General features: G+C 39.3%; 2 protein-coding genes across 3 annotated transcripts in view; one reads left to right on the plus strand and one right to left on the minus strand.

Annotated features, from left to right (window-relative positions):
• Positions 1 to 8832, minus strand: part of LOC130420163 (neuronal tyrosine-phosphorylated phosphoinositide-3-kinase adapter 1) — a 33188-nt gene extending 24356 nt beyond the window's left edge. Inside the window, exon 1 of one of the 2 annotated variants that reach the window (XM_056747291.1) lies at positions 8751 to 8832. The gene's annotated coding sequence lies outside the window, so the exon portion shown is untranslated. Of the gene's footprint in view, positions 1 to 6289; positions 6828 to 8750 lie in introns of those variants that run through there. The other variant, XM_056747290.1, reaches the window with a different exon arrangement.
• Positions 8833 to 8899: 67 nt separating this feature from the next.
• On the plus strand, positions 8900 to 13662 carry mogat3b (monoacylglycerol O-acyltransferase 3b). Its single transcript, XM_056747024.1, has 8 exons — positions 8900 to 9289; positions 10047 to 10142; positions 10310 to 10417; positions 11540 to 11610; positions 11758 to 11962; positions 12244 to 12418; positions 12599 to 12783; positions 12962 to 13662. The coding sequence occupies exons 1-8, from the start codon at positions 9274 to 9276 to the stop codon at positions 13114 to 13116; spliced, it is 1011 nt and encodes a 336-aa protein (XP_056603002.1). The 5' UTR covers positions 8900 to 9273; the 3' UTR covers positions 13117 to 13662.
• The last annotated feature ends 12 nt before the right edge of the window (positions 13663 to 13674 follow it).

Below are 13674 nucleotides of genomic sequence, written 5' to 3' on the forward strand. Positions count from 1 at the left end.
TATTATACGATAGAATTAAAGAGCTGGTACCTCTCATTTAAATCTACTGTGATTATGATTTTTAGTTCGCTATGACTTACAATGCTGTTGTATTGCATAAAACAGGTAGAAATATTGAGTTATTTCATCTACTTTCAATTTATGGAAAAAGCATCTTGGATATTTTTTACCTTTGATTGTCCAAGCAGAGGTTAGAATATTTTGGAATTTAGGTGATGTAAATATAATAGTTATTTCTTGAACTTATGCTGCTTTAACTTCTGTTCTTCAACTACTGGACAAGTTTAAAGAGTATTTTTCTCCTACGTTGGTCTATGGAGTGTCCAACAACAAGTTTATGTACACTGAAGGTGTAAAAACACTATTATTTCGTAATAATAGGTAATTATTCTTATCTTACTTCTTGACTGACTTTCAAATGATTCGTTCCGCGTTTCATCTGTCGCTAGCCTAGTCTGATGTGATTGGTCAGATGGTCTAGTCTGCTGTTATTGGTCTTCCGCAAATGAGGCTCACGAACTACAGTGTTTTGGGGAGAACAGTGAAGTTTTAGTGGGCAGTCCTAGCAAAACGTAGGCGGGGACTATATGTTGTGACGTAAATTTGCGGTGGTTTAAGAATTGGACTAGGGACGACTCATTTGCGTGATTCAGAGTCGACTCCCTTTTTCCCAATCCAATATCTTTGTTGTTCATTCACCTTCGGATTTACAACTTACAACTTGGCAGACTGCTTCTTTCAAACATGGCAACATTACACACTGCATGAAATGTCATTTTCATGATCTCATGTTATGTACTCTTCAAAACAGAACGGGCAATTTTCTTTATTGACTTGGCATTTTGTGAACGTGCATGAACATTCTCATGGTGACACACTGACCCGCATTGATCTGGTCCTAATACAAATGTTCCAATTTGCCCTTTCTTTTCTCTCCCATCATCTTATTTCGTCTTGTCCTCTCTCTATTTTTCAACATACAGTTTTCAAAATTTTTCAGACGTTATGGAATACACCTAACATGACCCTAAATCAAGGTTGTGTGCCACAAACTCATCATGTATATGGGGAATATGTTTGTTCTCTGGATACATCTATTGGCTCACATTTGTTTTTATCATCTATGTTTTGAGTTAGTTCTGAGTTGTATCTATTAATCCCTCACGCAAACTCTGCATTTCATAAAAATTTGCAGAAATTAATAATATTTTAATATAAATATAATTTCATAAAATAATATAACATCATATTTTAGCAGAAATTGTATATTTTTAACCTAGACATTATTACATATATTCAGCCACTTTCCTCATGGGGAATCACCGACTAGTTGACCTAACAAACAGTAGGTGATTTGTGGTTTTATATCCTTTTACATTTAATCAAACCACTAATCACAAAATCAGATTGATCTGAAAAACAATTCGGATTTCTCTCTGTTTCTCAATCAAGATGGCTACCTCACACATATAGAACATAATTAACTACCCTGCATGTCAATGCAACAGATAAAAAAAATCCTTCGCAAGCTGCATTCGGTCTGTCTTTCTGTCTGTTCAGTGGGGTAATACTCCAGTGAGAGAGTAGCTGTGTGTGTTTGCACTGTCTGGAAAACACCCTTACACACGAGCAATCACACACCAACACACCCTGAGCACTGCAGCAGACTGCCAATTAGCAAGGAGCGACGAAGCAGCCGCAACAACCCGTTCCTGAGACACACAGCTCATGTGAACATGTGTCTGGGTGTGTTTTATCGAAACAAAGTGCACCCTCAGCGGGGGGACCATCTACAATATGCCTTTTTCTGCAAGCTGACAAAATATATTTTCTTCCTATCCGTCCTCCCCTCCGCTGCCGTTTTACGCTCTTCTCCTTTTTCTCTGCATCCAATTTTCACTCTCTCACTTAATTCACACCGGCACTCGCTGACCTCCTCTCCCCCTCCTTCTCTATGTTCTCCTTCCCTTGTTCTCTCTTCTTCTCCTAGTTTGTCCTTGGCTCCATGATGTTCTTTGGAATCTGCAGTAATCAAGGTGACACACACACACACAGACATATGTATGCCAATACGTGTGCAAACACACACATAAACAAACACTTGGAGCAAACACAAAAGCGTCACGCCAAATGTAACCGAAGACAAACTTGAAACAGATAAAGGGTAGAATCGAGTACGCTCCTATAGTGTAATATCTCGGTTTGTGCACACTAAACAGCAAACACAAGGCTTTTCGAAACAGTGTGAACACACATGAAGTGGGACAACTAGTGACGTGAAATCTATCATCTATGGCAGGGTCCTGCTCCTGGAGACCCATTTTCCTGCAGAGAATAGCTTAAACTCCAATCAAACAGATCAAAATAGATCTTGCATCTGAAAGTGCATACTCTGACCTGTGACAATGCGTACCGATGGAGTTTGACCTCAAAATGTTAAGGGTTTGTATCTTTTATCCAAATAGTCACCAAACGCTATTTGCACATTTCATGCTAGAAATTGGTGGCCGTTTTTTTACATTTATGGTTTACAAACATAAAATATTTAGCAGCAGATATTTGCGTCTAAAATACATGTGTGTGTTTATGCACACGCACTGCATGTATGTAAAAATCAACAAACAGCACAGCGATACAAACACCCACACATGCTAAGCCAGCGGCAGACGGTGGAGTAACAGACCTCTTCACATGCTCATCCCAGGGGAAGACTTTGTTTTGAGTATTGCTTTCATATGTAGTGCATGTGTGTATTATTGCACAACTGTTCCATGTGCTGAGTCTATATAGTGAACAAAGAACTGCTGGTGTCTGTATGTCTGCATGTGTCTGTCTGTGTGTGTGTGTGTAGAGTTAGGATGAGGACAAGGATGTGGATGCTGTGATGACAGCAGCAAAAATATTTTCCAACGTTAACCACCACAAGGCTACTCACCTACACAATGCATACTTAAACATATAACTTACACATAAACACAAAAACACCCCCAAGAAGAATAGCATAGTACCATAACTCAGTGTAAAACCGTTTCTTCACCCCTTTTCTGTAAGATTCCTTTTTTAACACAAAACAGATATCTGCAATATGTTGTACGGAATATAATTGAACAACATCATTAATATCAGCTTTAACCTTCGCAAATAAGTGTCATTCATAAAAATGTAGAAATCTACCACACATTACCCACATTTTGTTTCTTTCCTAAAAAGCTAACTGAAAATATCACATTAATCAAGATTAGTTGAAAAACAATTAATCTTTCTTAACCTTTATATGTGTAACAAAGCAAACCCAAATCTTATGTATCCCTGGAACAATGTACCCTCTGGGATACACCTGGGTGGGAATCACTGGCGTAAATAAAAGAAACTGTGGTAACCTGCTATGCCCCATTTGTGAAGAACTCTCCAGATTCAAAGCAGCAGATACAGTCAATGCTCCTCTATAGCAAATCATTTTAATGCAGAAAACACGAATGCATACACACAGCATTAACCGCTGATGCTCTCTACGCTACAGTTATCCTCAATACAACGGTTGTGTATTTCTGTGTTACAACCCAATGGTAGTGGCACTGTGCAACCTGAAAATGTCGACTTCTATGAAACCGTAGCTATTGTGGACCCAGGAGACACAACATTTGGTGGTGATTTGAACATCTCTGGTCATCATTCTATTGCTTTTAGAATCTTTCAGTAGAAACCGTTTCTGTGAAAAACATAAAAATGTTATGTCCTCTATCATGTTTCCCAAGTCTGTATACAAGATATGGTCTATTGAATCTTGCTCTGAAACATTGCGGTTGCTTGTCAGAGTCCTGTACGACAGGGAACCACTCTCATCTATATTCTTCCTTTTCTATCCTCAATTTTACTTCAGTGGTCCTAAACACGACATGAACTTAATTGTCCTTTAAATCCTTCAATGTCATCTAGGTGTTTTCCAGAGTGATTTGAAACACATACATTGATTTCATATGTGGACGATATATGTTCATGTGTTCTACGCTTTTATTCAGCAGGGCTACAACAGCATTCCCTCGGAAATGCACTCATATACTTGCTGTCAGAAAGAATCCTCTAAATTGCTACGGCTGGTGCCTAAAAGCACAACTTCACCACACTAAATTAACAAAGTGTTATGCTTTTTTACAGTTATGTTGCATATTAGTATGCTGTAGGACTTCACTAGTTTAAAATAGATGAATTGTTCTTCTGATGAGCATATACAGTATGTCTATATGTCCGATGAATTAATTCCAATAAACAACCAAGCCAGGTTTTCTTAATTCCGCCTCAAGTATCTCCTTCGATTCGTGTCTAAAACAGACATCATGTTGTTGCACAGATGCAAACATGACATAAAATTATATATTGGTCATTTAAGGAAATCTGCGGCATGAAGGCTGTGCCTCGATCATCCTGACAAACAGACGGGACTAAAGCCCAACCTGAAAAAATTAACTTCAACATTGGAGCATCTGTCAAATCAGAGGCCTCTGTTTTTCACACAAGCCGACTTCACAAGTTCTTTCCTTATTTATCCTGAAGTCTCGTGAGATTGTATGGTGTTCTCGCTCTCTTGCCTATTTATATTTAAATGTATGCATTTGGCAGACGCTTTTATCCAAAGCGACTTACATTGCGTTATACAATACATTTGTTTCCAAGTATATGCATTTCCTGGGTTCCTTCCCATGACTTTGGCATTGCTAGCGCCATGCTCTAACCACTGAGCCACAGGAAAGCTTTCCATTCCATGCCATTCCTCGAAACCCCCCGCTTCCATGCATAGTCCATGAAGCTGGATTTCAGTATTTGTTGCTCTTATTCAACCTTTTCCTGTTTCCACCACCGTCTCCATCTACACATGCCATCTTCATCTGCTGCTTCGCCCCGGTTTCAAAGCCAAGTTAATGGCAGCTGAGAAAAGAGACTTCAAGTCTGACTTGAAAGAACATTTGTATTGTATTTCACTTCTTATCTTCTGTTTCTTTACAATTTCTTCACGAGTAGATTCTAATGGTCTCCATCTCAAGCATAACGATAATGACACATTTCATCACCTTTGTTGGCATGATACTACTCATCTAATCAGTTCCATTCTGTGCCATTTTCTTAAAATGATTCATGAATGAATGTCATTCCTAACTGATCACAAATTTGGACAGTAGACAATTTTGCTAAAAAGCCCTGCTTTTCACAGCCCCCAGACAAGATGGGGCCGGTCTCTCTTCACGTCTGCACAGTATTCCAGTCTACACGTCCTCGAAAAACCGGCTTTCCCCGTATTAAGCGCTTCTGTTGCTTTGAATCCGCGCGTAATGTCAATGTTTGGTGGTCAATTTAACTGATTGATATTGTTATATAGGATGACACATGAGCCATCGCAAGGTGTCTCGGTTCAACAGTCGTGTCCGGGTTTACGCGAGCGCAGGCACAGTAAATCCCGCCACAGACACCCGCACGCACGCACACAGCCACGCCTCTCGTCTTACTATCACATCACGACCGTAATAAAATTGGCTGTGGTTGTAGCCTGTCGCACGTGCCATGCCACCTTCACGCGCAATTCATGCAGACATTTCGTGAGACGAATATTACCCCACAATCCTTCACTATTCCAGCAGAGCATCCGATGCGATGAACTGGTGCCATTTGCACGACTGACAACCAAGCCTGTGACCAATAAAATAAAACACAAAATCAACTTTATCCATAAAACTATATACATGATGGAAAGCGTGCACCTGCACACCCTGATTCCCAATGTAGGGTAACTCTTGAAAGTCTATGCACACCCTGCACCACCTAAAAGACGCTCCTCCAGAAGAGACACTTCTTCGCTCTGACGGTCACACAGCATCCCACAGGCGCTGCCTTTACATATTTTCTTATGAACAACACTAACCTTCTTCTCTCTCGTCTCCAAAACGCTCGCCCGTGTGAAAGCGAGATCACAAATCCGCCGACACCTATTTGCGTCATAAAATGCGAGCAGTTGAAAAAACACCCCTGTTTCAAGTCAGGTATACTCTTGGTCGTAAAAAATACAACACGTGTATCCATGAAAAAATATTTATTGACAGGCTATGCGGTAATAGGATGTAAGCGCTGTCGGCCAATTCCTCTGTGGGGGATCGTGTGGCTATCTTTCCTAGATGTTTATAATCGTATTTACACACAAATCAATAACAATTGAGGTCACAATTTGTAAGATTGAAAGACACTCGTTTAAAAGCCGACGCACAGAGAAACTGATGGAATTGTACAGGGTAGATTGACTTACATAAACGGTGAGAAGTCGAATTGCGGTGGACAAGTAGTAAAATCAGACAACAACAAATCCACGCCGGTCTACCGACGATGACATTGCCCTCTTCATAAAGCAAAGACGGATGTGACAGTAATTTCCGAACGTGTCATGAAAGATCAGGCGCAGAATTAAAGCTCGGGAGACTGAGCATCAGCGCGCTGACGGCTGGCTGGTTTTTGTAAACAACATCCTCATCCCCATTGACTCTCCGCGCTGAGCTTACGGAGCGCGACGAGAAAGCGCTTCGCTATCCATGGTGCAGCTCACTGCGACGATGAAGAGAGAAAAAAAACATCCGTTCAAAACAGGCCCATAGAACCATTCACAAATGCAGATCTTGTGAAACTGTCTTTGGTGCTTGACCGTCAGACGATTCCGCGGTAATAAACGCAGACCCCGCGGATAAACAGATCAGCGGTGGCGGCGCACTTCGCTCAGTTATAAATATTAATATTGCAGTTCTCGGTTTAGTGGTCGTCGGTCACAGGATAAGCAGATGCCGAGCTGCGCAGCCTCGCTCTTCCAAAATGACGTGGTATCATGCTCGACGCACGTAATTACAATCTTGTCTGCGTTGTGTGCGGACGTAAGCAGTCTGTCAGCGCTAGGCAATTGAGGCAACAATTTCTAATACTCCACCGACAACATTGGTACATTGCTGATTATTTCATATTTTTGTCAAATTTGTCTCCCTTTTCGTACGTGTATGAATACTGCATCCTTGAATTCCTTAGGTTTACGCACCAATACCACCTACTGACATTTAAATCAATCAATCAATTCACCTGGCCAGGTAAGTTACAACACTCGTGTCCATAACAGCAGAATTCTGAGAGGACACTACATAGTGTCATCCACGACTGGCGAGGCCCCAAACCTGAGCTTGCCTTCCTTTCTTCCATAATAAACCTCTCATCTTAAATTCCTGCCATCTCATTCTCGGCTTCCCCACACTTCGCTCGCTTTATTAATAGATGCACATCTCCTGCATATGCTTACCATGTCTGGAGTGAGAGAACAATGAGCAAGAGACAAGCAGTGAAGGAGAAATGCGAGATACAAAGCATGAAGATATAAAAATAGACAAGTACTCACACTTCAGGACGACAGAGAATCATTGTCATCACACATTTAATTGGAGTAGATCATGCGCATTAACTGCATTAGATTGCTTTAAGAAACAATCAGGAAAATATCCATTAAACACTGGCGATCACAGTTTTAATTTGCACATAACAGAACAGAATTTTTTCTCATGAGGAATGAGCACATATGAGCAACCATTGCCATCAAGCTGAAGCCACTTTTAACCAGATGCCATTGGAAAACCCTTCAAAGTCTCAAAAAGAACTGTTGAGTCTTTCAGCCCCAATCCTTTGGCAAGGGATATGTGTATTCCGACGCCTAGATTGAAAAACCGAAAAGGAGCACTAACAGATGAAATCTTTCATGACAATGAAAAGAACAAAACGTGCAGACAAAGGCGACAAGCAAATGTCTTATACATGTAAGGGTTACAAAACGTAAAGCTAATGATAGTTACATTTTAAAAACTGTTCTGTGGTATGTTTTCAGCCAGTCAACATATACAGTGCTTGCGTAGCTGGTAGTTCCTATTGTGCTGTTCCCAAGAAGCAAATTTAGTGCCCCCAAAGCATGAACTAAAATCATTCCTACAGTGTGAAAAGCAGGTAGGCCTACTTCTGTCAAATAATTCTAGAAGTAATAAAGCTTCCTCTGGAGTGAATGCCCGGTGGGCACCAGTGTTGTATGATTACCAACATTCTTTAAAATATTTTTTGTTTTCTGCAGAACAAAGTCAAACAGATAAGGAACATTTGACAGCTATAAAGGAACAATTCCTTAACAACTCAGACATCACTTTGACTCAAAAGTATAATCATAGTTGAGTTAAAGGTCCAGTCTATAAAATTTAGGTATCTAGCGGTGAGGTGCGAATTGCAACCAAAGGCTCACTCCCCCCGTCCCCCTCCCTTTCGAAGCACTATGGCGGCTTACACAGGACTTTACACAAGTGTTCGCTTCTTTCCCAAAGGAGATAACGTATTTTTACGAAACACGCTCCGTAGAGCAGTTAAAAAACTGTATACTGAGCCCTGACAAAAAATATTTGTCAGACAATAATTAGTATAGTAGAGAAAGGACTTTGCTTATTTTAGAGGTCAATGGCACAGCATTGATATGTAATATTGATTTTAATGGAAGTTGTGGATATATACTAAACTTAAACTATGTATTAGGACCTATTGTATTATTGCTCCAGCTCCTATATCACTTATTGCTCTCTGAACTCTCTGTTAGTCGCTTTGGATAAGAGCGTCTGCTAAATGACTAAATTTAGGCTAAATGCATATACATTCTTTACTTTTTAAGTTAATTTTTTACATGTAAATGTTTTTTTAAATCCTTATACCTTGAGGTATTGCTCTTACGGGGATTTCCACTGTGCAACAGCTCGCAAAGCCAGCACGAATGTAAACACCAGGGAACATTTTTCATCACCATTGATCAAGCCGCGCGCGCGCGCACATTGGCTCCACCCTACAGCTGAGCCGTCTACCGCATGCGCTCACGAGAACTATTCTTCATTCAACCAGACCTCGCCTTATTCTAGCTTAAGGCTTTGCTATGGGCTTCTATGGTTTTCGATGCCTGTTCATGACCGCAAAGATTTGAACTGCTTTCTTTGTGTACGGACGCGTAAACGGCTCGCAGTTATGCGGACTGGACGCACATTTATGAATAGCCTGAGATCAACGCCAGATCGCCGGACCTGGAACTGCCCACATGCGTTTTTACTGACGTTATTAGAATGTGGATCGTTATCTGTTTGACCAATTGCACCGATCAAAGTGCAAACAAAGGAAACTCGACACGTCTCTGAGCTTCAGCGAGGAAGTGGATAAAGTGGCCAGAAAGATCCTTAAAGTTGGACAATGGGCAGAGATAACCGTAAGTTGTCGATATTTTTCGGAACTGACGGAAGAAATACAATAAGAACATATTCAACTATAGGCTTATAATTATATTAAAAATGCAACTTTAAAGTAGCACATGTGTATGCCTGTGACCAATACTGTAAATGCGGTTTATTAATAGGCTTATTTCATCAGTGTATTGTTATAGGCTACACTAAACGTCGAAAGGATGCTGGCTTGAACATCCCACGAAGCCCATGCATTTCGTAAATTGTTGCATTTCTGATGTCAAGTTATAACCTTTACCTTCATGTTACATTGTCTACATTGTAAATCTGCCGATAAAACCTAAACACAAATGTAAGGTTTACATTTTTTTAAACCACTATCGACATATCCCTGAGTTTAAATCATTTAAATCGAAATCAATTGAATAGACAAAACATTACATTGCTAATAATGTTAATAATTATAAAAAATAAGTGAGAAACACATTGTAAAAATGTTTGAAAACTCAGTCTCAGCTGTCAGCAAGAGTCTTCTCGAGCATCTCAGGTTCAACAGGTCCCCGCTCTCTCTGATTTGTGACCACAAGACCCAATGAAGACATATTTGTGTTATAGCTTGTAAATGTGCTATCTCAGCTGCCTGCTCAGATTTAATCTATTGCATCAAACACCTGTATTCAGGACCTTTGTGGCATTAAAACACTGAATAGATCATCTGAGCTCAACATGAAGTCCAGTGTACATTACAAATCTTTAAATCTATTTCTTCTCTCTCTTTCTCAGTTTCGGAGTTAAGGAGGAAGGAGGAGAGGTCTCAATGGACACTGTTTATCGAAGACATAAGTGTTTTACAGTGGGTGTTTTCATTTCTGTTTTTGGGTAAGACCTGTAGCAAACACATGCACAGACATATAACAGAATAAATAACACACAACATACTCATGACCGTAATTTAATTTCAATGCGTCGTGTCAGAGAACCTTTGAACCCGTGTGAAATATTATTGTTAATGCTGACAGTGTCTGATGTTATGTGTTTGTGTGTAGGAGCATTCTGTCTAATTTTGATGGTGTACCTGATGTTTACATCTCTGTGGCTCATCCCCACTCTCTGCTGCACCTGGCAGATCTATGATTGGTACACACCTGAGAAAGGTAAATTCAGGCTGTAAATGCAAATGTACAATCCTAATAGTCATCAAATGTCACATATTATTTGTTGAGTGCCAAGTTGGTTTTAATTCTGTGCAATATGTACGATTCTAGAAAACAAAAGTGCTGTCATACAACATTAATTAAGGGTGTACTCCATAATTTTGCAACATAACAATCTACTCAGTGCACCTTTAGTTCACCGGAGTAATACCTGGATAAAAATTCCATTAATGCTGTGAATGACCATTCTGGAGCCGCAGGAAAATGATGTCATGACAGTACTGATTGGCTGATGACACCCCAAAATGTGCATTTGATGTCTCAAGCCTTTCACTAGCTACAGTCCTGTCCAATGACATCATAACCAGCAGTGTCCAATACACAATTTAAATACCTCTAAAAAGGTACCAACCTTTATTAATAAATTGAATAGAGTTTATGCACTATTGAATACACTTTTATTAAGCAGGGTTATTCAGTTAAACTTCCAAGAGGTGTCTATATTTCTTTCCTAGCAGAGGTTTATTTAATAAAAATAAGCCCAAATTGAAAAAATAAAATCAGATGTCTTTTTTTTTAATTCAGAAAGCCATGCATCAAACGCAGAAGGCCTTTTAACTGAGAAAATATTATAGCTGTGGGGTTAAGTGTTGTTCTTGTAAGACAAGCCTTAATATTTAAAAATCAGCTTAAAACATAAGCAATCAAATCAATCTAACAATCAAAATGCTCTCATCATAGAAAACTAAGTCACTAGGCTAACTAAAGTCGTATTTCTATGCCATCCAAATAATTCTTCCAATGACAACATTATGAAATGCTTTTAACATGCTGATTATTAATGATAAATGTGAAAAAATAGCTTGTCACAAACCTGGTGTAACGGAAGGTTGCAAAAACAGCAAAGCGTAAACTGATTGGCAGATAAAATGAATGTACTCTGATGCACTTTTGAAATGCAGGCCATGGACTGCTAATGGGTAACCCACGTGTATATATATATTAAATGGCTTCGATGGATAAAATGCTTTCTTTCCCTAATGTAATTATAGCATCTTCCAGCAGAGGCTTACTCAAGAAGCATCTTTATACTCTGCCTGTGTTTTTGCCTGTGTCCACCAGGTGGCAGGAGAACAAAGTTTGTAAGAAGCTGGGAAGTGTGGAGACATTTCAGAGACTATTTTCCTGTAAAGGTAGCCAACATAACGGTTTAAAAAAAACATTTTAAACACCAATTAAATAATGCACAATTCTTGAGCCCTGTACATTAATTGTAACCATTATTAATTTTGAATCCTCCTGCATTTCTTTCTCCCATCTCTTGTTCACTCTTTATTCAGCTGGTGAAGACTGCCGAGTTGAGTAGCAGTAAGAACTATATTCTGGGTTGCCACCCCCATGGTATCATGTGTTTTGGAGCATTCTCATGTTTCAGTACTGACCGCAACAGATTTGCTGAAACCTTCCCCGGAGTACGACCCACTCTCGCAGTCTTGGCCGGACTGTTCCGCATTCCTCTCCTTAGAGAATATCTTATGTGCGCAGGTCAGTATCCGTAGGAGAAAAATAGACAGGAACAGGATAGAGTGGAATAACAAGAAACAATATAAGCAGGTGTACATGGTTTATGGCGTCAAATATGTTTGAAACATACACATAATGCATAGTTATATTTAAAAAAAAACGTGCCAGATGTGACACAAAAATGCAGCAAGCGATAAATATGATGTTTTGCAATAAGGCTGAGAAAACATTGAAGGATTATTGGGAAGGAAAATCTGATTTAATAAAAAAATCAAATTAAATGTTTCCATCTTTTTTTCTAGGTTTGTTGCCGGTCAGTAAGGCGAGCTTAGATTATGCACTGAGCAATATGGGCTTGGGTAATGCTGTGGTCATAATTATTGGTGGGGCAGAAGAATCTCTGGCCTCATCTCCAGGAGTAAACAATGTAGTCATGAAACAGAGGAAAGGCTTTGTACGACTGGCGCTTGAACACGGGTGAGAGAAGGAGAACAATAGCCGGACAAAAAGATTGACTTAAACAAATGCCTAGTCTACTTTTCACTCTCTAAACCACCCCACTTCTAATTTTTTGTTGCGTAATAGATGTAAAAGTTTCATCACTTCAATGTTGTGTTTCTCTGATGACATTTCCCTCATCTTTTTACGTTGTCTTAGGGCTGACCTTGTTCCAGTGTACTCTTTTGGTGAGAATGAGCTGTTCCCGCAGGTGGTCCTATCTGACGGCAGTGTAGGTCGACGGCTGCAAGCTCTTTTTAAGCAGGTTATGGGATTTGCTCCATGTCTTTTCACTGGGGGTCGCTGGCTGCTCCTGCCCTACAGACGTCCCGTCACCACTGTGGGTCAGTTTAAAGATCAACATTACATCTTACAATACGTTTATTATTTTTCATTAATGTCTTTAATGTCTAAGTTCTGAATTTCCAGTTTTCTGGAAATTTCCACTTTTATTATTTTGCTCTCAGCCTCACATATATAGTCAGAAACAATTGTATGAATTTACCTTTTGTTTTTTTCCAGTTGGCCATCCAATAACTGTGCCTTGGGTTCACCACCCAACGCAAGAACAGGTGGATTATTACCACAAATTATATATGGAGGCTCTTTCTGAACTTTTCCACACACATAAAACGAGCTGCGGACTGGCTGAAACTCACGAGTTACGCATAATCTAAAAACAGTGGAGGCACACACAGTTATTGAAACATTCGTTGTGTCTTAAATATTCAATGTGGGAGGGGGAAATTAAATTGTACTTATTTGTATGCTATTTCTATGCTAATGTTTTAAGATGTTTGGTTCTCCACATGTTCAAAGCACAATATGAACTAAGACAACTTTTATACAAATTTAATTTAATTTGGGTTTTAAACTAGAATAAAGCTCTTTTCACCTGTATCTGTGCCTTAACACACACAAACATTTTTATTCAGAAAATGATAAAAACAATGACAGCAAACATCAAAATAGTGTGTTGTTAATGTAGAAGCATTGTAAACTCAAAAACATGTTTGTACTTATTTGATGTGATTGTGATAAGTTGATGTGATCCTTCCAGTGCAATTTTATTTTGTTTTTAATGTAAAATTATTAATGTAATGTAATGACTCATAGTTGCGCAGTATTTTTTTTCCATATTATAAAATGTTTAAAACCATGTACATCTCCAATGAAAATTCCACACATATCAGTATTTTAATAAAGGTTCTTAATTTGTTTTAGTAAGGTGGTCG

Source organism: Triplophysa dalaica, chromosome 4, assembly GCF_015846415.1.
Source record: "Triplophysa dalaica isolate WHDGS20190420 chromosome 4, ASM1584641v1, whole genome shotgun sequence".
NCBI lineage: Eukaryota > Metazoa > Chordata > Actinopteri > Cypriniformes > Nemacheilidae > Triplophysa > Triplophysa dalaica.